Source organism: Cebus imitator, unplaced genomic scaffold, assembly GCF_001604975.1.
Source record: "Cebus imitator isolate Cc_AM_T3 unplaced genomic scaffold, Cebus_imitator-1.0 Scaffold0, whole genome shotgun sequence".
In the NCBI taxonomy this organism is placed as follows: Eukaryota; Metazoa; Chordata; class Mammalia; order Primates; family Cebidae; genus Cebus; species Cebus imitator.
The window spans coordinates 376,137-400,618 of record NW_016107315.1 but is presented as its reverse complement, the minus strand read 5'-3'; the positions used below and the strand labels follow the sequence as shown (position 1 = coordinate 400,618).

The following is a 24,482-nucleotide window of genomic DNA, read 5'->3' as shown; positions in this document are numbered from 1 at the left end:
TGGTTTTTCAAGGACACACAGAAACACTGTGGTTTTGTACCCTGTGGGCTCCATCTGATCTCCCTGTGTTCAGACCAACTGCAATGCTGCCTCCCTGGTGAAGGGGAATGGCTTGAGCTCCTGGATCCGTGTGTGGGGAGGAGCTCGGCATCCGGTGTCTTCTGGCCTCTGTGGTCTGAATGAGTGTGCAGTTTCCATCCTTCCATCCATGTTCATCATTAAAACCAACCTTCTCTCCAGCCCCTCTACAGAGGGAACCAGAGAGAAGCTACATCCAGCCTTTTTTACTTTCCTCTTGTGCATCTCCTACATACCATGTTCACTTTAGGTTGACTCAGCATTCGCTCATCATCCATTGTTGCTACATCCGAGTGACCTGCAAGTTTCCACGAGGGGCAAATAAATAAAGGAACACAGCCATGCAGCCACGAAAACTCTCAGTCCCCTTCCCAGCAGACAGCAGTGCATGCCAAATGTCCCATCAGACCTTCTAGATGAGGACATCTGTGCAAGTTACAGACACTAATTTGTCCAGTGTCTTGTGGATGAGAGAAAGACCCCAAAGTGGGATAAGTTTTGTTCATTTCTTTTTCTTTCAACATTCAAGAATTTCCTTTCTGCAAAAGACACGCACTCCGGTGGAAGCCGAGGACACTGTGTTCCCCACTCATCCCAGATGGGATCCTTCCCATCTCCATTGTAGGAAAGCTTTGGAGGGATAGTCCTTTTGCCTGCTTGGAAGTTTGGTTTAAGGAGGAGACCATTATTCCTCACTATAAAGAATTAGGTTGTTAGGTTGAATAATTGTACAGATATGCCCAAGCTGCCAGATGGTGATGCAGCTGGTTGAGGGGAGATGTGGGTGGTATGTAAGAAGCAAAGGACTCTCAGCCCCCGAAGTGCCCCATGTGGCCTTCTTAGGGAGGCTCGGTGCTTAAAGACTGAAGAAAATGGGATCCTTCACAGAGATTTAACCTGTAGAAGGTCAAACACCTGTTACCTGGTCATCTTAGTCTAAAAAGTAGTGGAGTTTTGTTTTATTTTTATTTTTTTAAAAAGCATGATTCTTCCTGAAGCCATCAAAAGGCTCTTTTTAAATTTTTTTCTTTTTTTAATCTAAGAGGAGAACAGATGCTAACAGATGAGATTTCACTGGCTGATTCGTTTGTTTCAGATGCTTGAACGGATGCTTTAAAATTTTCTGCCTGAGCTACGGCACCAAGCTGGTTAGTCGGAAGGCGTTTGTGGCTAAGGCCTTGAAAGGGAAAAGTCTCAAGTGGGCTTATTTCTACTGAAACAGCATTTCGGAAGAAATGCAGGAAAACGCAGACCCAAGGCCCCAGGGAGACCCCTTCCAAGCAAAGCACTCCTCCGGAAGGTGGAAGCGGGGCCGTGGCTCATCTGCGGAGCCAGGGCTGCCTGTCGCGGACGTTGCTCACGGTGGTTCTTTTTCATGAAAGGGAACGTACAAGGCTTAACAGTTTTCCCTTCCAAGCAGAGACTCAGAGAAAGGGAAAGAGTGAGAGAGAGCAAAGGAGGGGGACAGCTGCCCCACAGAGAAATGAAATGAACACAACTTCCTGATGCTGGCCAGTAAAACAAAAGATTAAAAAAAATAAAAAGATTAAGCAGACCTACCTAAGGTGGGCATCTGACTCCGTTCCAAAGTCCTGCATCCCTAGTTTGCCCGAACTCCCAAAGACTGGCAGGCCCCTCGGCACTGAGCTGACAGAGTTCCTTTTGTATGCCAGTCCGCCATGACCTCCTGAGCATTCTGCCCTGCTCTCTGCAGTGACCCAGTCCAGAATGCAGTGAGACGTGGACAGGCCGGGAAGCTCAGATACACCCATTGAAACTAACACATACACCCGCATGCCAAAACCAATCCAGACAACACCTCAGGTTCCATCTTAACGTGTCCACAGGAAACACCACCACACCCAAACCTCATCTAACATTGTTCGTCTTTAATTCGTGCTCAGAGCCAGTCTGGGGTTGCCTCTTTGGAAGCAGTGTGGTCTAGTTTCAAGGACACCGGGAGTCAGGGAACCTGGGTTCTAGTCCCAGCTTCAGCGTTCACTTGCTGCGTGACCTTGGGCAAGACACTTAACCTCTCTGTGCCTCAGTTTCCCCCATCTGTAAAATGGGGTTAATAATGTCGACCTACCTCACAGGGCTGTTGTGAGGAATAGCTAAGTGATTGTAAAGCACTTTGAACGTATAATTGCTTATTATTAAGACTACAACAATAATAATATCATATGCCTGTTTACTACCAGAACTTTAAGAAATTCTTGTTTTCCTTTGATCTCTTTTCTGTTCTGTACCGTACTTATCCATTGAGAAGGAGAATTCTCCCCTTTTAAAGATATCTAGGCAATGCACAAAGATGTCAACAGAGGTAACTCTGCAGGTTGCATTTTTACATCTTAAGAACAGCAGAATTTTGCCCAAGAAGTTGGTTGATGAGAGTATCTCATCTTGAATTCTCAGCTGATTCCAAGTGGTGATTGGAGAGTCTGTACATCTGATGCTGAGCCCAAGACACCTGAAGTAGCCAGTTGGGGTTTTAAGGTCAATATTCCAAAGTAGCCATTGTGCAGAGGTTATGGGGAAGAATCTAAAAAATTTGAAGTCTCTTAACTGTGTAGAGAAAAGAAGGGCTTATGAGCCCCTTTCACCTGCCCTGATGTGTATAGGCTGGAAGCTGTGTGTGTGTACGAGTGTGTGTGTATACATGTGGGGTGTGCGGAGAGAGGGGAAGAAAGAGCCAGCAGACTCTGGGGCAGCCCTATTCCAGTAGAAGTGGACACTACTTCTGGGAGCATCCTAGGAGGGTAGCAGTCTCAAAGGCTGGGCAGAGGGTGGGAGCAATGTCACCAGTGGGAAATATGCTTTCTGCAGGCTTGTCCTAGGCATGACTGGCAGGTCAATTTCAGCCTCAGGGTCTTTTCCAGTGATCTCTTTTTTTGCCCATAACATTTGCCATTGGCTGCAGTGCTCACTGTACCACGAGGTCTGATCTACCTGGACTTCAGTGGACCTGCTGTCCTTATTATGGAAATGGGCCTAGGTCCTGATTCTGCCCCTACGTGTGTAAGTGTGCAGGCTATAGTTAATGTCCAGGAGCTCGCAGCAGGTGTTGTGGGTTCTCACAGCACAGTCTGTAGGGCCCAAGGGCAAGTTTTCCTGCTTCATATTGTACCACATGGTGATGTGGGGAATGGGGTGGAAAGCCAGGAGCACTGCAGTGTGGCCAGGCCACTTGTCAAGATGTTGAAGCACAGCTGCACCTGGTATCAACAGTTGTCACCCTTGTACCTGAGTCTCCTTCCCTACTGCCAGCAGCCCAGACCCTCCCGAGACTGCTCTGTGACCCAGCAAATACAGGTCTAGTGCCTGGCATGGCAAGGAGCCGCCAGGACCCTGCTGTGATCCACAGACCCACTTCTGCTCTAACTGGGCGGTTCCTGGGTATATTAAATTATAAGGATTTATTAAGAATGTGATGTATCATCCCTGAAAGGGAAGCTGGTCAGCCCCATGGGTGCTGGTGAGGAGCTCATCTGCCCTCAGACAGTCCCTCTGTCTTTGACCCACCTCATGTTGAGTTGATTCAGTGCTGAAGGATGGCATGTGCTTTCCCCCGTCTGCGTCACCCTGTCTCAGAGGGCCAATGTGACCGACCTTCTAGATCCAAGATTCCATACACACAAGCCTCAGCAGAAAGGCCCCAGATGATTCAAGTGAGTGGCGTTTCCACGTGCCTTCTCCACACTCTTCAAATAAGTAAAAACTGGCAAGTGACCACTTTCTAGATGGGACTTAGGGAGTGGTTTAAATGGAACAAGAGAGTCCTCTCCACTTGGGCCTGGCTATGTCGCTGGGGTATGGCATTGGCTGAGGTTGGTAGCCAAGGCCAGATTAGCAAATCAGGAATTTGCTAATCGGGAGGGCTGCCTCCAGCTTCAACTCAAAAGGGAAAGAAGGCTTCCTAGACTTGCTTTGCAGTCAAACTGCAGAGACACCTCTGTCATTTCTCTTAAAGCCTTGGAAGAAGAGTGTAACTTCTAGTGTAGAGAAAGTTGTGAGAGATGACTCAAGTTCATTCTTTAGAATCTTCACAGACACACACAGCAAACTTGGCACCTCCAGCACCAGCATCCATAGGCTCAATTCTTCAGCTCCTGGATAGAAGATGAAAGGCAGGCTAGTATACTTCATAGAGAAGAAAAGGTGAGATTGGGTATCAGGCTCTTTCAAATAGCTTACACTCTGGAACAACCCAATTCAAAGTTAAATTAATCCACTGGACTATTGGGTACTACATTCTTTACTCTGTCTGGAAGTGGCTAATGGCGCTCCTTTGAGAATAGTAATTATGATGCTCAGCAGTCTTTGAGAAGAAAGAATTACTGAAAAGAAGTTTAGGCAAGTGATGTGATGTAGTAGTAAAAGGTGGTAATTATCATGGCTTGTTGTTTAGTACCATGCACTTAAGTGTCCTTCGGCAGCCCACATGTGTCACGATTCAATGATCTGTGCGAAGGAGCTGGCTAAGACTTATTAACAGTTCCAGGGTGGGTAGAGACCCAGCTGGGTTCATTCCTCTTGGCATCTCTTAGACCTAGGAGACACACTGGGATAGTGGAAAGGCGTGTTGTTCTAAGGCATGGTGGTAAAGGCAACCCACTAAGAAGTGCCACCCATTAAGAAGTACCAAAGGCTGGTTCAGGGAAGCCATGGCAAGGCCATTTCTTCCAAGAGTGGAGAAAGGTCCACAGAATAGCAGGAATCCTAGATGGGGTAAAAAAAAATCTGATACCTGAGGAAAAAGTAGTGGTGCCTATTGGAGGATAGATTGGTCAGCAGTTATCGAACTTTTTGGTCTTAGGACCCTTTAAATATTGAAGACCCTGTGGGTCAATATTTACTGTCTTAGAAATTAAAACTGAAGATTTTTAAAAACAAGAATATGCAAGCACAAAGATGCCAGGGTGATGACATCATGCATCAGGTAGCCTTTGAAAACCTCACTATACCCTCATGAGAGGATGAGAGTGTACAAGGCAAAGAACATCCTGGTCGCATTATGCAAATCACAGTGACCTCATGGACCCCTGAAGGTGTCTCGGGATGCCCCAAGGTCTGTGGAGCACACTTGAGAACTGCTGCTCTGGGGGAATGCTACTCAGTCCCCCTTAAAGTCAGAGGGTGCTGGAGCCTTTTAATCATCTCCCTTGTTAAAGAAGCTCCTGTGCAGTGGTACTGCCCTAACTGGAGCCCTTCTATCCCTCCAGCCCCTTCCCAGTCTCAGCCTGCTCCCCCAAGGCATGGAGCTGCCTGTGTCCCTGTGCCTGTGTGTTTGTCTAGCGTGGCCGAGTCTTCCTGCCTGTGCTGATCTGTGGGTGTGATGGTCTGAATTAGGGCAGCATAGAAGGTGTTTTTAAAAATCAGCTCCCCTAAGTGCACCACTGGGACCAAGGATGTGTGCCAAACAGGATCCGTTTCAGGGATAACTTGTGATCGTTTGTCATCCCCATAATGACTTAGGAATATAAGAGCTCTACTAGGGTAGTCAAAAGAGGATTAGCCTTGATCAGGTGGCACCCCACAGTCGTGATTATAGATGAGTAAGTGTGTGATTCAGACTGGAATCCAACACTCTTTCCCAGTAGGTGCAGTGACTTTGCCTGGGTGGTAGTCGAGGTGGGGGGTTTGGGAGAGGTGAGGCAGCGCAGTGTCACAGGAAGAACAGGCCTAGGGGCCGAGTCCTCAGTGAGCCTTTGACTCATTTGGGCACATAAGTTCACCACATGGGAGTAACCTTGGCTCTCCCTTCCTCCGGAATCTAGTGGAATATTCGTACATAAACTCACAATGACTGGTATAAAGATGCTACCAGAATAGAAGTTGTGATTTATGGTTTCTGCTAAGCCTAAACTTTACAGAGTGCTTTGTTATCGGGAAAGTGGCAAGAAATTCTGTTATTAAAATTGTAACAGAATCAGTTTCTTGATTGCACCAAGAATCAAGCTGGAACTGAAACAGAGAACTCTCAGATTGTGTGCAGAGAAAGGTAATTTTTTTTTCATAGGTTAGGTAATTTTTTTAGTTTTCTTTATCTTGCCAAGTGATGAGAACAGTGCAATCCCTAGGGGAGCTCTTGGGGTCATGTTACCCCTGACTTTTCAGTGACGGTTGGAATCACTGTGGATGACTAACAGAGCGCCAGGATTCCAACCCTTTATATCTGACACAAGGACCATTCACAATGGACACAAAGGCCACTATCACATTTTCCCTGGAGGAGGGTGGTGACAAAATGAGGGGTGTGCCCATGTGTGATGTGCTGAGGAGGCGGACAGCAGCTTGCAGATGAGCAGGTTTATTCCATAAGAACTTAGTCTCATTCTGCCTTCTAATGGAGCTAGGCTAAAAAAAGGTCCCCTCTCATTGGGTATGGACCGAATCCTGCTAAAGGGTTAACCAGAACTTGTCACCAGCGAGACGACTGTGTGCAGGGCCAGCCTACGCTAAGTGCAGCCCACCTGTGATGGGGAACAGGCTCTGCTAGGGCAGGTTTCTTTGGCTGGAGTCTGAAAACCTGGCACTTGTATCCTGAAGATGAATGACCTGGCCCAGTCCCGACTAGAGATGTGCATCTCTTATCTCCACTGCTACAGTGTAGGTCTAGGGCGGGGCTCTGGGCACTTCTGCATGCTTGCTGTAGCACTGTGAGGGCTGGCAGATGGCTGGTGTGTCTAATGGAGCTAGCTTAGGGACATAGGCAGCAAAAGCATTGCAAATACATCCAGGCAGGAGAAACTTAACATTAAAAGTGGGCAGGAGAATGGAAGGTAAATGGGTGTTCATATTTGATGTCAAAATATTATCATGTTTTGCTATTCAGAAGTGTTTAGAGAGATTTTAGTTTTTTTGGTAACTTAATCATTAATAGAGTATGAAATTCCAACTAAATGGTGTCTAAAATTTTAAGCAGCAGTGTACAGGCAAAGCGCCAACATTTCTTTTTAAAAAAAATATATTTATAACATCTGGCATTTTAAAATCAACCAGAAACTAGGCTTGATTCTGTTTAATATTTTCTAAGATTGGACATCTTAAAATAAGTCAATAATGTTTATAGCAATTCTGTGTTTCTTCAAAACCATATTTCTGCTGTGATGTTAATGGAATGACTTTATATGGCTTTAATTGTGTTGGTTTAAGTGCTAATGACCACTTTTCAAATTAAAATAGTATTTTGCTGATAGAGATAGACACAGATATGAAATATGAAAGAATAGATAATTTTACCGATTGTAAAGTGTCTATCTCAAGAAAAAAATGTTCTTTTTTTTTTTTTAGGGCTGTGGAAAAGTAATTTTTTCAAGAGTCTAAGATAGTTTTCTGTATTTCTGGAGATTGGAACTTGTGCCTATGGAATTTTGGGAGCAGCCTAAGCGCTACCTTTTAGCTTGATATGTGTGCTAGAAAAACTTCATTACCATGTTTTGTGATATGTAATAAATTCAGGGTGCTGTGCTTAAGCTTCATGTCAACTCTAGTTTGGGAACATCTGTTTCCCTCACTCCCAGTCTTGGGGGACAGCCTGACCTAGCCCTACCCAGATCACATGTGAAAGAGTAGAGTCAGTCTCTGACTCTGGCGAAGTGTGTTTGCCTGCCTGAAGCAAGCAGAATATAATCATGATTTCTGATTCTCTGCTTCTGTGTCTGGGAAGAGCGATGCTTTCTCTCCTCCTCTAATGTCTCTTTATAAGTATGTTGTCATTATTTGTCTTTGGAAGTGGCAACTTGGGCCACCTTTCAATCTTCTCCATGATTTATGTTGCAAACAAATTCTCTGTTCCATGTCTGTTCATTGCACTATCTTGTTGACTGAATCCTAATCTCGTGTATCACTGAAGATGTGCTGGAGACAGTTTTTGTTTCTATTATGCAATTATGTTATATGTGTATTTCAGTGAAATGTCAACCCATCAACAGAGGATGATGTTAAAAATTATCCAAATAAATAGTTTTCTATTTCTTTTAATCAGACCTAGTCCAATCAGTTGAATGACAGTAAATAGGATTATATGTTATTTAAACTTGGGAGCATTCCTGGCCCCTACTGCCTTGTAATATGGATTAATGTACCAAATTTATGTGGGGGTGTCAACTTGAGTGCATTATAACCTATGTTTATTTTGTGGAAGCAGCAGCAGGCGTCTCAAACCTTATCTTTTTGTTTGGGAGCCTCAGATATGTTACAGACTTTTCTTCCTCGTAGATCCAAAATCATAAGTAAAGCCCTTGCTTAATTCATCATCCCTTGACAGTTTACTCTAGGAAGCTCTGAATGAATGAATTGCAGGCTGTTTAACACTGCTGGGTGTGACCTTTCTTCACATTCCTGCAGCTTTGCTATGTAAGAGCTTTTACCAACATAACACGACAGTTGCCTTCTTGATGTTTCCATGAGAATGGCAGGTGGGTCCACCTTAGAACCAAATGACTTCCCAGTCTCAGATAAGAAAACTTGGGGATTCTGAGAGAGGGAGTGTGTGTGCGTGCGTGTGTGTGTGTGTGTGTGTGTGTGTATGCAGGTGTATGCACAAGCATACCTACATGTGCATGTGTGTATATACATGCATCCTGAGCCTGTGATCACAGGGACAGGAGAATGAGAAGCAGGCTAACTGACCACCCCAAGAGCTGTCTTGGTTTGACCCGGGACATGACTGTCTGTCTCCTATAAAATTCCAGCATTCCTAGCCAGGAAGCGTAAAGCTTTCTTTCCAGGCTCTTCCTTCACCCTCAGAATTCACTAAATGGAAAGATCTGCGGCTCGCTCTTCACAGAATGGTTCAAATCAAACCCAGCCTGGCGCCATTTTTAGCAGAATTGTCTCAAAGACTGGGTGGGTGCTTTTATGCACAAGGCTGTTTTTATAAGGGCCTCTTGGGAAGTTCCTGTGTGACTTTACATTCTAAATTAACACCACCGGCACTGGCATTGGCAACTGCATGGGACCAGTTTTGAGCATCCACAGACAGTGGGACCCAGGCCTGATGTATCTGGCCAGACTGCAGCCTCCATTCCCTCCTCCTCCCTAGCCACTGCTGGGCATCTCTTCTACCACGTGCATGTCTCAGGGATGGTCATCATGCCTCTCTGTCCCTGACACAGCTGCCTACATGCTACCAGGTGTTGTGGAGGAAGGACGGGGAAGCCATCTCCTCCCCTGAGGACCCGTCACTTAGCCCAGTTTTCCTTTGCAAACCACCCTGAGGTTGAAGCATTTGCCTCACGGCCAATGTCTATATGTCCTCCAGGACTTTATGGTTATGGAGCTGTGGGCAGACTGCTGATGAGTGAGGAGGGGCTGCCTGGATACAGGACCCTAGACCCAAGGCAGAGAGGACATGCCTCCTTCAGACGCAGGTCTTTCTGTGGAGGAGGATAAAGTTGCCATATAGTCCCTATTAGTCTTTAACTCAGCATACTGTTTTTCTTCAAATTGGTGGTCAAAACATCATAATTCTCTCAGAGCCGGAGCAGTACCATCTCCCATGTCCCATGCATAAGCATCCTGAAATGCTTCCCTAATGAAGTCGTGAATGATGGAAGGGCTTCTCCTGGGACCTGTCCCAACAGAGAAGGGACCAGAGTGAGGAAGGCAGCTGTGGGGGCCCCAGGGGAGATGCAGAGTATCTGTGAGGGGTCCAGAAGGGTCTCCCGGTAGGGTCTTCCAGTGGGTCTTGCACTGCCTCCAAAGGCTGATGAGCCACTTTCAATTTGTTGTGGTCTTCAAAAAGCAGACCCCGTCACCCCATATTGGTGAGTTCTCAGCCTGCACACAGGCCACAGGCAAGGGTATCCCGATGACCATGGTGGCTGGGTCTGTGTGTGTGTCAGTCTTCTCTGTCATGGTCTGAGTGTGCTGGTGGTTGCAGTATGTTGTGTCACTCACTTGTTCATGGCGTTTTAGCAGAACCAGTGGCCTGAGGGCTGCTTGGTCTGCTTGTGCCTCTGGCGTCTACCCCTAGGCTTCCTCATCCTAGATGCAGCAAGGGAGTCCACATCACCCTCCCTTTAGAACGGCCAGGCTGTGTTCCTTGCCCTCCTCTGGGCTTGAAGAGATAGTGCTCTTGTGGGCGAGCCTACTGAAGACTGTCATTGAGACAGGGGCATAAGCTCTTGGCCTGGTAGACCCTAGCCCTAGTAACCAGGTGGTGTTCCCTGGAAGTGGGGTTATTTGCAAAGGAGGTTACTGGTTTGCAGGCCTCAGGCATCCTACCTAGGACCGTCTTGACCATCCGGATGCCTGACCATACCAACAACCTTTAGACTGCCTTCAGTGACATCAGTCAGTGCCCTGGATTAGCTTTTGGAGAAGCCTTATTCCCCTCTGCTGAATCAGGCAGGAGCAAAGCCAGGACCCAGGCTGGCCCCAGGGCCCACATGTTGTCTAACCTGTTCTGCCATTTTCATTGATCTAGGCGGGATTAAGGACACTGCATGACATTGGGCCAGAAATCCGGCGTGCTATATCGTGTGATTTGCAAGATGACGAGCCTGAGGAAACAAAACGAGAAGAAGATGATGATGTATTCAAAGTAATTATTCCACGCCTAGCTACACACTGGCCACCTGGAAATAGCAGGGCAGGACTCCAGTTTGGGCAGTTAATGATCCACAGAAGAGTCTGGAGAATGCAGCCCAGCCCCCGGGTCTAGAGGGGCTTTCAGACCACACCCGCCTCCTACAGACCCTCCCCATGCATCAGCATCTCTTCTAGGGCCAGGCCAGCTTCTTCCCTGAGCTGACCTACCTTCCCCTCATTGTCTGCTTCTGAGGAGCTCGGCCACAGCCACTGGCCATGTGGATGAGCATCCTGGGTCCTTCGGGAAGCTGCCCATGCTACCCTCCTCCTTCCCGGGCCAGTTCTTTGATCTACCAGCCGGCCCTCAGCCCCCCAGCCCAGACAGCATGCCCACCAGCCAGCCCAGATGGGTATGTCACCCCAACTTGGAGCAACTGGAAGAGCACACTTGAGTGACAGCCGACAGCTTGTTCCCCCGCTCAGGAAATCGGTAACCTTCCTCATCTCGGGGGAACCAACTGCCACACAGTCACATTCACCCTGATCATTGAGACACTCAGATTGTTTTACAGGGATCCTATGGAACTTGCCTAGAATTTGTTTTTCATGTAGAAAAAGTTACCTAACATAGCTAGTCTGCATCAAATACTTGTTAAATTACCTGGTGTTGTCTCCCATTATTTTGCAGAGAAATGGTGCCCTGCTTGGAAACCATGTCAATCATGTTAATAGTGATAGGAGAGATTCCCTTCAGCAGACCAATACCACCCACCGTCCCCTGCATGTCCAAAGGCCTTCAATTCCACCTGCAAGTGATACTGAGAAACCGCTGTTTCCTCCAGCAGGAAATTCGGTGTGTCATAACCATCATAACCATAATTCCATAGGAAAGCAAGTTCCCACCTCAACAAATGCCAATCTCAATAATGCCAATATGTCCAAAGCTGCCCATGGAAAGCGGCCCAGCATTGGGAACCTTGAGCATGTGTCTGAAAATGGGCATCATTCTTCCCACAAGCATGACCGGGAGCCTCAAAGAAGGTCCAGTGTTAAAAGGTAACCTTGACGGTGTGTTTGCACTTGCTGATGTGGTGCCCTTGTTGCGTCTGGTTCCACAGAGCAAGGCGGGTCTGTCCTCCACGCTCTGGGGCATGGAAGAGGTTCCCCATAGGCATTTGTGTCAGGATCTGTGAGAGCCCTCCAGGACATTGCCACCTTGGACACTTTCCACGTGATGGACCTCAAGGATAAGGGCCACGTGCCATCTTACATCCTGTAAGGGGGGACGAGGGGCTTTAAAACACCAGCAGCCACAAAATCCACCCTCCCAATTGTGCTCACATACTCTGTGACAGGGGTTGGTGAATTTTTTTCTCTGAAGGGTCAGTGAGTCCATATTTTAGGCTTTGAGAACCACACAGTCTTACAACTTCTCAGCTCTGCCATTGCAGTGTGAAATATGTAAGTGAATGGGTGTGAGACTGTGTCCTGGTAAAATTTCCCCTGTGGTCACTGAAATTTGAACTTCATGTATGCATATGGTGAAATCTTTTTTGTCTTTGGATTTTGTTTATTTTTTCAATCCTTTATAAAAACCATTCCTAGCCCATGGGTCATAGAAGACCAGGTGGCAGCACATGTGTGCATGGTGAATCGTGATTTGCTAACCCCTGCTCTAGGAGGTAGCTTGATATTTGCATTGTAAATTTGGTTGGAAATTAACTTTTATCTTCTCCCTCCTTCCCATGTTATGCCTTTCCTGGATAGAACCCGCTATTATGAAACTTACATTAGGTATGTGTTCATTACCTATGTTTCTGTGTTAAATACTGTGATGGTATGTTACCAGTTGGCCTCTCTGAGTGCTGAGGAATGAGAAACATTTTTTTCCAGCCAGGCTATTAAAGGTTATCATGATTCATGGCTGGGGACTCAGAGGTCAGAAGTCGTCGTTTCTAAGCAAAGGCACCTTCAGATCCGTATCTGTGTTGACCCTGTTGCCATCCAAGGACTGGTGTCCACACACAAGGTGCACCCCATGGGCTGGATCCTGCAGGCCTCACGATGGCACTAGGAGCATGCAGTGTGCACTTACGTGGGCCCCAGCCTGTATGGCTGGAAGCTCTGGCTGCTCTCTGAGGTCAAGCTTCTCATGGGTGCTTTGCAGCATGACCCAAACCTCCTGAAGATCAGGAATGGGATCTTGTCATTTTCCCTGTAGCCCTTAAGATATGTGTAGTATTTTCCACTCCACACGTATTGACCTGAGTTGAATCATGGACAGAATGTTCATTTTGTTGTGGGTGGGGGGAGCACAGGTCTTCTGGTGTCGTGTTATCAAGAGAAGTCGGGAGCCATGTGGGCCCAAGCAGGGTGCGAGAAAGTGGAGAAGTCTGAGGAGGCACCATCCTTCCCTTGGAGTGAGGATCGATGTCACCAAGTCTTCTTCTGAGGACTGAAGCCAGGATGAGCCGGGTTTCAGGGAGACTTACCACAGTCCTGGGGCAGGGCAGCCTTTGGGAATGTGGTAGACATGTTCTGTGACGGTTTCCCCTGTGGCACTGTATCCAGAACTCGCTCGGCCTTCCTGATTTGATATAGCCAGGAGATCAGTGGCTGGGAAGCTCCTTTGTTCCAGGTTTTGAAGTCACACTGGGCTGGAGCTAGGGGGCTAGAAGGAGAGGAAGGGATCCGAGCAGATGCCCTGGAAGCCCGGAGTCGTCTTCCTGGGGCCACCAACCACTGTTTGCAGCACTCTAGGTCCATTTTGTTGTTGTTGTTGTTCTATTCTCCAAGTTGCGCCTATTCCTTTGACTCCAAGGCCTCTGGACACAATGGTTTGACACCAACATTGTGCAGGACACTGAGAGAGACCCCATCCTGGCATACACACCACAGAGACACACATGACGCCATTGCCAGAAGCCTGAACAGTCCAGTGCCACTTGAGTCCTGCTTGGGAGGAGTCAGGAGCACCCGGGCAGGGTCACCGGCCGCATGCACAGGTGTGGCTGCAGCAGGAATTATCTGCCGCCTGCCCAGGCTCTCAGATCGTCTCTTCTAACTGCAGGTCTGACTCAGGAGATGAGCAGCTCCCAACTATTTGCCGGGAAGATCCAGAGATACATGGCTACTTCAGGGACCCCCGCTGCTTGGGGGAGCAGGAGTATTTCAGTAGCGAGGAGTGCTACGAGGACGACAGCTCGCCCACCTGGAGCAGGTGAGCTGCTCTGGCTCCTGCAGAGAGCAGGAGGCCGCCCTGCCCTGGTGCTGTGCCTGCTCAGGAAGCCAAGGGCCACCAGCAGCTGCACTTGGGTTTCCCCAAAAAAGCAAAATGGGAGCAGAACCTCTGGGCCACAGGGAGAGCTGGAATTGGAGAGAGCCACAGAGAGGCAGGCTGGGCCTATTCTTTCAGACTTGTTGCCTTATTTCCACCGGGGACCTCTGAGGCTTTTTAGTGAAGGCTCGAGAAACAGGAGCTGGGCCTGCTTCATGGCTGGGTTAACGTCTTCCCGCCACCCCGTCTTTGGAGAGATCAGTTTTTGCTGAATTAACACTGGGAGCTTTGGCGGACCCCGGTCTCTGTGTGTACAGTGGCTTGGCCAGCCCGGAGCTTGGCCAGGGTCCTCATGCACAGCGCCTGTCTCCTGCCCCTTCAGGGGGTCTCTCCTGGAGATGAAGAAACAAGGGGTCACTCAGCAGAGGGGTCTCTCTGGCTTCTGTCCACCAACAAGAATGTTTGTGGTTAGAATGGGCACTCTGCTTTGGGAGGGGCAGCAGGTGGCACAGGCAGATGAAAATCACCTTCTGCTGTCTTCTTGGAACTGCACCTCACTGTGACTAGGGGCCCAGTGAAATGGAAGTGGAATGGCAGTGAGGTGGCATCTGGCATCTGAGCCACAGCCTGACCCTCACCCTCTGCTCCTGTGGCCCTTCCCCATGTCTCCTTCAAATGCCTGACTTCTGGAACCACTGACTCTGAGCCAAATGGATTTGTGTTCCCTTCTCTAGGGCTCTTGCTCACACTGTGGCCGCTGCTTGGATGCCCTCACTCCATCTGCTGGCCTCATCCCACCTCTGAAGGACCTCCTCTAGGACCTTTCATTTTATCTCCATGACTGGGATTGAAGTCTGCCCCCCACACACCCCAGAAAAGAAAACCTCACAGAACCACATGAGTGCCTCTCTTCCAGCATTGGCCCTTTCCAGCTTGCATTCGAGTTCTGTGTGCTCGTGGCATTTTCTAAGCCCACTGAGGGTGGGCTCATGCTTCGTGCATCCCTGGTGCCCAGCAGCTGGCAGAGGGCAGGCGCTCAGGAGAGAGGCTCTCACAGAGGGAATGAGTGGGTGAGAGCTTGGCTCACAGGACATCTGTGATCCATGTTTGCCCTGGAGCTGAGGGATGGAAACTCCCAGCACATCCCTCAGCATAGGCCTTCAGTCCCCAACCTTCCTGTAATGGCCCTTGCTTTCCACCTGGAATCTTCCATGAAACTGAGGTCAGCCTTGTTCTCAGCCAGTTCTACTGTGTCCAAGGGAGGAGGTGGGTGTGGCAGGGCTGAGTGAAGAGCTTGTTACCTAGAACTTTACTGCCCCATCTCTTTTCTGACTGCCAGGCAAAACTATGGCTACTACAGCAGATACCCAGGCCGAAACGTGGACTTTGAGAGGCTCCGAGGCTACCATCAACCCCAAGGTTTCTTGGAGGACGATGACTCGCCCATTTGCTATGATTCACGGAGATCTCCAAGGAGACGCCTACTACCTCCCACCCCAGCATGTGAGGCCAGATTTTTTGTTCGTGGGTGGAACCTCCTGGGGAACAGTGTGCCTCTCCCCCAACCCCCGCTCTGGGGGCCAGTGATGGATGAGTGCTGCCAGGTTAGGACCCTTAGTCCTCAAGATAGCCCCAGGCTGGAGAGCATATCTACTTTCCTTTCTTTCTCATCCACATCCCACATGATAGAGTTGCAGCCTCTTCAGTGCTGTGCTTGACTCTCTTCGAAAACAGAGAGGCTGTGAGGGCCCTAAGATTGCACACACACAGCTGATAAGGGGTGTTTGCATACATAACATTGTCTTTGAACCTGGGACCATCCTGAGAAGTAGGCACATCACACACATGCTTTTGCTGTTGTCAGTCCTGTTCCACTCTGTGATGGGGTGACTGAGCCCTCAAAGGGAAAGAATAGGTTCAGGTGCAGAGCTGGCTGTGCCCCAGCCCTGTCTTGCAAAACTCCACACCTCTGAGGGGCACCTGGGCATTCTGGTGTCCATCTGTCCTCAGGCCTCTCCAGGGCTTATCTTCCTCCTTCATCTTCCCTCCTTCTCCTTCATCTTCCCTCCTCCTCCATCTTCCCTCTTCTTCCTCCTTCACCTTCCCTCTTCCTCCTCCCTTCTCTTCCCTCCTCCTCCTCCATCTTCCCTCCTCCTCCCTCATCTTCTCCTCATCCTTTCCTCCTCCTCCCTCATCTTCCCTCCTCCTCCTTCATCTTCCCTCCTCCTCCCTCATCTTCCCTCCTCTTCCCCCGTGTTTGTGTCAGGTCTGTCAGTGCCCTCTGCTCACGGTGCAGGTTTTGGACTTGTTGGTCCCCTTCATTCTGGGGCCAGGAAACCCATCCTGCCTAGAGGGGCTGGGGCTGGCTGCCGCCATATGCTTTCCCCCTGCAGTGGTGGATGGCAGGAGCTGGAGGGTCTGGGTCATCCTGAGCGAGGAACTCCAGCTGGAGGAAGAGGTGCAGCCCTGACCCCTTCTAGCTTCTGGATGAGCAGTTTCATTTTGGGCATGTGGGCATTTTGATGATGGTTAAGGACTATCCATTTCTGGAATTTCTGAGGAATGAAACATATTTTTGAGCAGAACTCTAATCAGTAACCAAAAATAGCCATGACACATTGGCTTCTGAGTCTGCCAACTGCGTATACTATAAAGAGCACCGCTGGGAGGTGCCCAGGGCCCTCTGCCTCACTCTAGCTGTCACAACCCCACTGGAGAGTATGACCAGGCCCATTTCCATGGTTAATATTTAATTCCTCAGCCCCAAACACATGCTGCTAAATGAAGTTACTTCGTTCCCATGAATAGTAGATGAAGCAGATGCAGAGGAGGCCGCGCGGAGGCCCTCACCCCTGTGAGTTCCATTGCCTTCCTCAGGCCTCGGCCTTTGTCTGTTGCCAACCTGGCCAATCCAGCAAGTACATGAATCCCACCGGCCACAGTGCTGGAGAGGAGCCTGAGTGGGCAGCAATGGACGTGCTTATGATTCGTAAGGTGGTTTTGCTTTGCTGCCCCGCAGCTCAGACTTTGGGCAGGGAGAACGTTTCACTCTTCTACCTGCATTCTCAGCTGCAGAGGGATTCCCTCCTCCTCCAGAGAGTGTTATGCAGAGCACACGAGATGGCAGGGATCCATGGAGAAGTTTGGCAATGGAAAAGCACCTCACACGGGAGAGGGTCTGCTGCTCTGTCTCCCAGCTCTCAGATCTGGAAACCTATGCTCCATAGCACAGTTGGCCACCGGGTGTTGGGTAGAGGGAGGGCTTTCTGATGAGGCAGTGTGTGTGTCCCATGTCGGCAACTGAACAAGGAGGCCCCACAGTGTGTACTGGGTGCAAGAGGCTGGGACTGGCTGTTTCGTTCCTCTCTGCTGGGCAGTGCCTAGCCAAGGGCTCAGCCCGGCCTCTGTGTGCAACGGCACTGTGCCAGGGAGCCCTCTCCCAGCTAGTCCCTGGGCTTTCCAATAGAAGAATGAGAGGCATGTGGAGTTTTGCCAGGGCTGAGAAATGCCCTGTGACCTGAGGAAAGCGCAGTCAAGATAGGAGCCGTAGAAATGCCTATAAACTACAGGTGTGCTCTCGGAGGAGGCCCCTGCAAGGGTAGGAGGTTTCTGGGAGGAGGCTGCTGACTGTGTCCCAGGATTCAGACTGATGTCATGGGCCTGGCGTCCTGTGAAGCTGGGCATTATGGATTGTCTTGTCACGGCTCAGCCTGTGTGTGAGCCTCTGTTGGAAGAGCTGTTCGCAGGACAAGCGTGTTCTTAAAGTTAGAGGTGTCCTTTGTCTTCAGTGCTGAATCTTTCCCAGTGAAAAAAAATTTGCTATTACCTGGTCAAACCCACCAGGGCAGGTAAAGTCCTTCCCTTTAAAACAGGTGTAAACACAGGAGCTTTGGCAAGATATCTCAGCCCCTGGGGACACTTAGGGCATCTGGAAGGTGACAGCGGGAAGCATCGTGGGGTTCTGGAAGGACTACGTTCTTGCACTGAAGTGCTGTGCGCTCCTCACAGTATGCAGGGCCAGGGCTTCTGACCTAGATCAGTTGCACTATGGGCTGCCTCCGCTCCTCCTCCTGAGAACAGGTGAACATTTAAAAGTAAGAAGTTCGTACCTTTTTTTTTTTTTGGAGACAGTCTCACTCTGTCACCCAGGGTGGAGTGCAGTGGTGCAATCCCAGCTCACTGCAAACTCTGCCTCCTGGGTTCAAGTGATTCTCCAACCTCAGCCTCCCAAGTAGCTGGAACTACAGGCATATGCCACCACACCTGGCTAATTTTTGTAGTTTTAGTAGAGACAGGGTTTCATTATATTTGTCAGTTGACCTCGATCTCTTGACCTCATGATCCACCCTCCTTGGCTTCCCAAAGTGCTGGGTTTATAGGTGTGAGCCACTGCGCCTGGCCGTAAGTTCATACTTTTTAAAAAACATCCCTCACTGAGGCTTCTTCCTTCATCCTCTCCTCCTAAAGTTTGGAGACCTCACAACCTAATCTTTCTCTTGGACAAACCACTTGCTTCCTCCTGGGCTCCTTGCTGAGCATTGGGCCACCCTGACTCCAAGAGACAGTGTCCTGGCAGAGAACTTGCTTCACAACTGCATGATGTCCTTTGCTTTCCCAGCCCACCGGAGATCCTCCTTCAACTTTGAGTGCCTGCGCCGGCAGAGCAGCCAGGAAGAGATCCCGTCATCTCCCACCTTCTTCCCCCACCGCACGGCCCTGCCTCTGCACCTGATGCAGCAACAGGTGAGCGGCCGCCTGGCCTCGCCCCCATGCCCTGGGGCACCCCACATGAGACCCACCATCAGGTCATGCCCTTCCCCTTGGCCTTAAGCACCAGGAGGGAAGGAGAGAATCTTCACCTACAGTCTGGCTAATCCTTGTAACAATCCTGCCAAATGGCCATGGCCATGAGCCCCATTCTGCCCAGTCATGCGCAAGTGAGTGGCTGCTAGCATTTGAATCCAAGGAGCCAGCTGTCAAAGCTGGCCTCTCTGCCCAGGTACCTTCCGCGACCCCCACCACCTCTTCCTTGTATTGAATACAGAGCCTGATGTGATCTGAGCGCAGGATGTGGGGGCTACTTAGCTGATTCTGAACAGTCAGTGTAGCCCTTGATTTTTGCCAAGAAGTAGTTCCTTTGTTAAAACAAGTTTATGGGTCCCTCCGTGGGCAGGGCCCTGTGGGCACCATGCAGGGTGAACTTGCCCTGCCTACAAAGGGAGCAGTCCAGGGAGAACAATCTGCCCACATTGAGGGTGGCTGCACAGATGAGAGAGTGGGGCCAGAGGCCACTCACCAGGGCTTTCCCTCGAGGATACGAATATGGCAATTTTTCTTTCTGAAAGTGTCACATCAGAGATGCCATCCATTCGTGCATGACAGGGTGGTTGGCATGGGCCTGTGCTGTTTACAGCGCCCCTCTCTGCAGAGTGTGAACCCCAAGGTGCATCTGCTGTTGTGGGATTGTCAGCCTGGGGCTTGTACTTAGTGCTTTAGCACATGCCAAATGCCGGCTCTAGGATGTGTTACTCCAGAGCAAAGAGAAACAGCTATGTTGTCATGTAAGTGCTGGGAAGCCCTGTAGCTTCCCCTGAATGTACTTCGGTATGTAAGCCCAGCATGAATTGGGTGGTGTGTTCATACCCACAGCTTGTTGGGCTTCCCTGAAGCAATTTCATGAATTAGCAACTGATATCTCCTTGGGAACAGTCATAGAAAATGCATTATGGATTCGGGGAAAAAGAAAGCAGTGTGCTAGAAAACCAAGTCGTCACTGGCCATTCACTCAGCATACTTCAGTGTGCCCATGTCCCTTCCAAGCCTGGTCCAGTCCCTGGACCGCCCCTGGAGAGCGCAGCACCCATGCTTGGTCTGTGTGCAGGAGGTTTGAGGCCAGGGCCTCTGGTGTCTCAATACTCCTCTCTCCTCAGATTATGGCAGTTGCTGGTTTAGATTCCAGTAAAGCCCAGAAGTACTCACCGAGTCACTCGACCCGGTCATGGGCCACGCCTCCAGCGACCCCTCCCTACCGGGACTGGACACCATGCTACACTCCCCTGATCCAAGTGGAGCAGTCGGAGGCCCTGGACCAGGTGAACGGCAGCCTGCCGTCCCTGCACCGCAGCTCCTGGTACACAGACGAGCCCGATATCTCCTACCGGACTTTCACACCAGCCAGCCTGACCATTCCCAGCAGCTTCCGGAACAAAAACAGTGACAAGCAGAGGAGCGCAGACAGCTTGGTGGAGGCAGTGAGTATGGCTCTTGGTCACAGAGGGCAGGAAGCACCAGGAGCAGCAGAGGTGCAACCACAATAGCAGGAGAGGCAGTGGTGGGAGGGTGGCCAGGCTGTGAGCCAGTGTCCCTCAGTCAGACACTTCTGAGCAGCAGGAATGTACCTGAAGCATGAGTTAAAACTGGTCACCACTGCTGTGTGCGGTGGCTCAACCTGTAATCCCAGTACTTTGGGAGGCTGAGGTGCATGGATCACCTGAGGTTAGGAGTTCAATACCAGCCTGGCCAACATGGTGAAAACGCTTGTCTACTAAAAGTACAAAAATTATCCTGGTGTGGTGGTGTGTGCTTGTAATCCCAGCTACTCAGGAGACTTCAGCAGGAGAATCGCTTGAACCTGGGAGGTGGAGGCTGTAGTGAGCTGAGATCACGCCACTGCACTCCAGCCTGGGTGACAGAGGGAGACTCTGTCTTAAAAAACAAAAACAAAAAAAACCCTAAACACTGGTCACCACCATACAGCTCATAAATGAGCTGTGCTGGCATTATGGGTGCTGTTCCAGCAGTATGTTTCAGTTTATACTAAATGTCTTACCCCAGTGGGTTTCACTCTTGTTGGGCCTTGTGTAGTTTTTTAAGCTCCAGGGCATTTTCAAAGCCATTTACATTAATTATGTATGAGCTCCAGAAAACATGATTGAGCCGCATCCCCAAAGCACATGGTGCAGTTAAGTTAGCACTGGAGTTGATTTTTCTGTCCTCTCCCCTGCCCTGCAAAGCCTTATAACACCCCCATGCCGTCCATCCCTCTTTCCTGTACAGGTCCTGATATCTGAAGGCTTGGGACGCTATGCAAGGGACCCAAAATTTGTGTCAGCAACAAAACATGAAATCGCCGATGCCTGTGACCTCACCATCGATGAGATGGAGAGTGCAGCCAGCACCCTGCTTAATGGGAACGTGCGTCCCCGAGCCAACGGGGATGTGGGCTCCCTCTCACACCAGCAGGACTATGAGCTACAGGACTTTGGTCCTGGCTACAGCGATGAAGAGCCAGACCCTGGGAGGGATGAGGAGGACCTGGCAGATGAAATGATATGCATCACCACCTTGTAGCCCCCAGCGAGGGGCAGACTGACTCTGGCCTCAGGTGGGGCGCAGGAGGGCCAGGGGAAAAGTGCCTCATAGTTAGGAAAGTTTAGGCACTAGTTGGGAGTAATATTCAATTAGACTTTTGTATAAGAGATGTCATGCCTCAAGAAAGCCATAAACCTGGTAGGAACAGGTCCCGAGTGATGGAGCCTGGCAGAGGACCCTGCCCTCAGCCTCACCTGCAGGAAACAGCAGACCCCACCCTCTCACAGAGGATGGGTGAGGAGGGCAGACCCGCCCTGCCCCATTGTCCAGATGGGCCCTGCTGTGGAGTCTACTTCTCCCATGTACCGGGGCACCAGGCCCACCCACCTGAAGGCATGGCGGGGGGGCGGGGGAAGGTAAAGGTGATGACGACCATCACACCTGTGTCATTACCTCAGCCATCGGTCTAGCATATCAGACAGTCACTGGGCCCAACATATCCATTTTTAAACCCTTTCCCCCAAATACACTGCATCCTGGTTCCTGTTTAGCTGTTCTGAAATACAGCGCGTAAGTCAGAACCCAGCTACCAGCGGTCATTGTAAGGGCAATGGACCTTATAAATAAGGTTTTCTGTGATGTGACGCCAGTTTACATAAGAGAATATCACTCCGATGGTCGGTTTCTGACTGTCATGCTAAGGGCCACTGTAAACTGGAATAATAATGCACTCGCAACCAGGTAAACTTAGATACACTAGTTTAAAATTATAGATTTACTGTACATGACTTGTAATATACTATAATTTGTATTTGTAAAGAGATGGTCTATATTTTGTAATTACTGTACCGTATTTGAACTGCAGCAATATCCATGGGTCCTAATAATTGTAGTTCCCCACTGAAATCTAGAAATTAATAGTATTTTTACTCGGGCTATCCAGAAGTAGAAGAAATAGAGCCAATTCTCATTTATTCAGTGAAAATCCTCTGGGGGTAAAATTTTAAGTTTGAAAGAGCTTGACACTACAGAAATTTTTCTAAAATATTTTGAGTCACTATAAACTGATCTTTCCACAAGATATACCAGATGGCTCTTTGCAGTCTTTTCTTTGGGCAAGAGTTCTACGATTTTGATACTGTACCTTTGGATCCACGGTGGGTTGCAGCTATCTTTGGTTTTGTTTGACGTTAACAACCCTCTGGTAATTACAGAGCAGGTCCAGCCGGCTATTCTGCCCCTAGGGCATCCATAGTTATGGTTTTCTCTGCTGCCCACACAGGGCATTTTTGCATCTCTGGTGCAGAAATGCACAGATGAATGAGGTACAGCTGTTCTTGTCTTCTGGGGACTGGTGGTGCTGCTTTAGAAATAAGGGGTGCTGGGGTAGGGGGAAGGAAGAAGCAACATGGTGATCTATAGGATTGGAATGTCGGGGTCTATACAAATCGTATTGTTGCCTTTTATACATTGCTGTACTGTGTGTTCTCTTTGAGGGCTTTTATATGCAATTGAATGAGGGCTGAAGTTTTCATTAGAATGCACTCACACTCTGATTGTACGTCCTGATGAAAACCCACTTTTGGATAATTAGAACCATCATGGCTTCCTTTTCTGTCAACGGGAGTATGCTGACTATCAAGTTACCTTGGCAGGGATTCCCTGCAATCAAAAAGACAGGTAGCAATTTTGGTCTAAAATTTTTAATAGTATACAGACTACCTGTTAATGGTTTTTTGTTTTGTTTTGTTTTGTTTTTGTAAATAACACCACTTTGTTATGAAGACCTTACAGACCTCTTCTTATGACATTCTTATTCTAATCCAGGCAAAAACACTTCAAGGTTTGTAAATGACTCTTTCCTGACATAAATCCTTTTTTATTAAAATGCAAAATGTTCTTCAGAATAAAGCTGTGTAATAATTTTGTTATGTTTGGGAGCTCTCCTCACACAGAGCTGGCGTTTGCCTCTGACAGGGCAGGTACTGTCAGGGCAGCTCTGAAATGACTCAGCTCTGATATTCTTTCTTATCCTCCTGGCTCCTTTGGTGCCCATGGTAACCTCATACCAGCTGCAGGGAGCACCGTTTCTCCTAAAGGGCTACACCACTGTCAACATTATCTTGGACACTGTGTCTCTGTTGGGTCTTGGTCTTACTGTGTGGCTTCTCATCCGGCCAAAATTGCCAGACCAGGACCCTGAGTGTCTGGTAGAGGCGATGTTCTTTTCCAAAGTCAGGGCTTAAAAACTGACGTTTTTATAGGCTGCACCACTTCCTAATATCTATCTGCTTTAAGCCTGGTTCAACCTCTCATCGAATATTAAATTTTTCTTTGTAAGAAAAATTTGGAGTTGTAGATCATGTTGTTGTTTTTTTCCTTTGTTTTAGGAAAGTGTTAAGATGAAATGGTTTTCCTTTTTGGTTCCCTCCCCACCTGAAAAATACACATTTTGTGTCCACAAGAATAATATATTGTTTCTTTAATCTTGTGTTTTTCATAATCTCACAAAATGTAAATGACAGCTACGATTTCACCGTCAACTGGCATCGAGAACCTCACTGAGAACCATCTCTGCTCAGCCTGTGGACTCCGACATCCACCCAGACAGCTGGATCGCACTTTGCCAGGTGTCCCTTTCCAGCTCTGTCCTAAGGAGTTTCAGAATTGGGCGAAGGCCAGGCCTGGTGGGCTGTGAGGGCCACGGTACCTCTCGGCGCAGGCTCGCCTTTGTGAAATGGGACCAGGGGCACCACTTGCTTTACTACTGACCCTGCTGTGAAAAAAACTGGAGCAGTTTCACCTTGTATACTTATCGGTGTCATAAGCGTCTTTGCCAATTGCATCTCCTACAAAGGTTTTTATTGTTATGATGGGCATCTGGCTGGTTTATAAAAAGTAGTTAGCAGTAGAGCTGACATCATGCACAGAGCCTCGACTCCCTGACTAGACAACTGATGCCAGGGATGTTTTGTTGAAAAGGTTCTTATTTCTCTAAAACAGTATTTCTTCTCCTCTCCTGGGGACTGGGAGGGCAAGAGAGAATGAGGAGCAGGCTTGCGCCCTGGTTCCAACATCAGGAGTGACAGGGTGATCTCGGGGATGTCCTGTGGGGACAGCCTGGGCCACTAAACAGGGCCAGTAGAGATAGGCATTTTAGCTTTAAAAAAATCTGTATTGGAACTGATGTTAAACTGGCTTATCAGTAGAAGCATGAAATCACCTCTAAGTGGTGGGACATGGTTGGCTGGAGAAGAATCTGTTTTTTGTTGTTGTTTTT

At 48.9% G+C, this 24,482-nt stretch overlaps 1 protein-coding gene and 1 long non-coding RNA gene across 18 annotated transcripts in view; both read left to right on the top strand.

Annotated features, from left to right (window-relative positions):
• The window catches only part of CACNA1D (calcium voltage-gated channel subunit alpha1 D), a 319,765-nt gene extending 296,217 nt beyond the window's left edge, over window positions 1-23,548 (top strand). For 10 of the 17 annotated variants that reach the window (XM_037743584.1, XM_037743321.1, XM_037741086.1 and 7 more), the window contains 8 exons: window positions 10,511-10,627; window positions 11,303-11,670; window positions 12,382-12,408; window positions 13,685-13,834; window positions 15,231-15,394; window positions 18,510-18,634; window positions 19,822-20,142; window positions 20,948-23,548. In XM_037743584.1, the coding sequence (XP_037599512.1) occupies window positions 10,511-10,627; window positions 11,303-11,670; window positions 12,382-12,408; window positions 13,685-13,834; window positions 15,231-15,394; window positions 18,510-18,634; window positions 19,822-20,142; window positions 20,948-21,241 (1,566 nt within the window). In that variant the 3' untranslated portion in view covers window positions 21,242-23,548. The remainder of the gene's footprint in view (window positions 1-10,510; window positions 10,628-11,302; window positions 11,671-12,381; window positions 12,409-13,684; window positions 13,835-15,230; window positions 15,395-18,509; window positions 18,635-19,821; window positions 20,143-20,947) is intronic. The other 7 variants (XM_017522522.2, XM_017529104.2, XM_037742060.1 and 4 more) reach the window with 5 other exon arrangements.
• Window positions 15,591-17,850, top strand: LOC119473768. The gene is made up of 3 exons (XR_005203057.1): window positions 15,591-15,601; window positions 16,988-16,992; window positions 17,680-17,850. It is a non-coding gene; the product is annotated as an uncharacterized LOC119473768 (long non-coding RNA).
• Window positions 23,549-24,482: the final 934 nt, after the last annotated feature.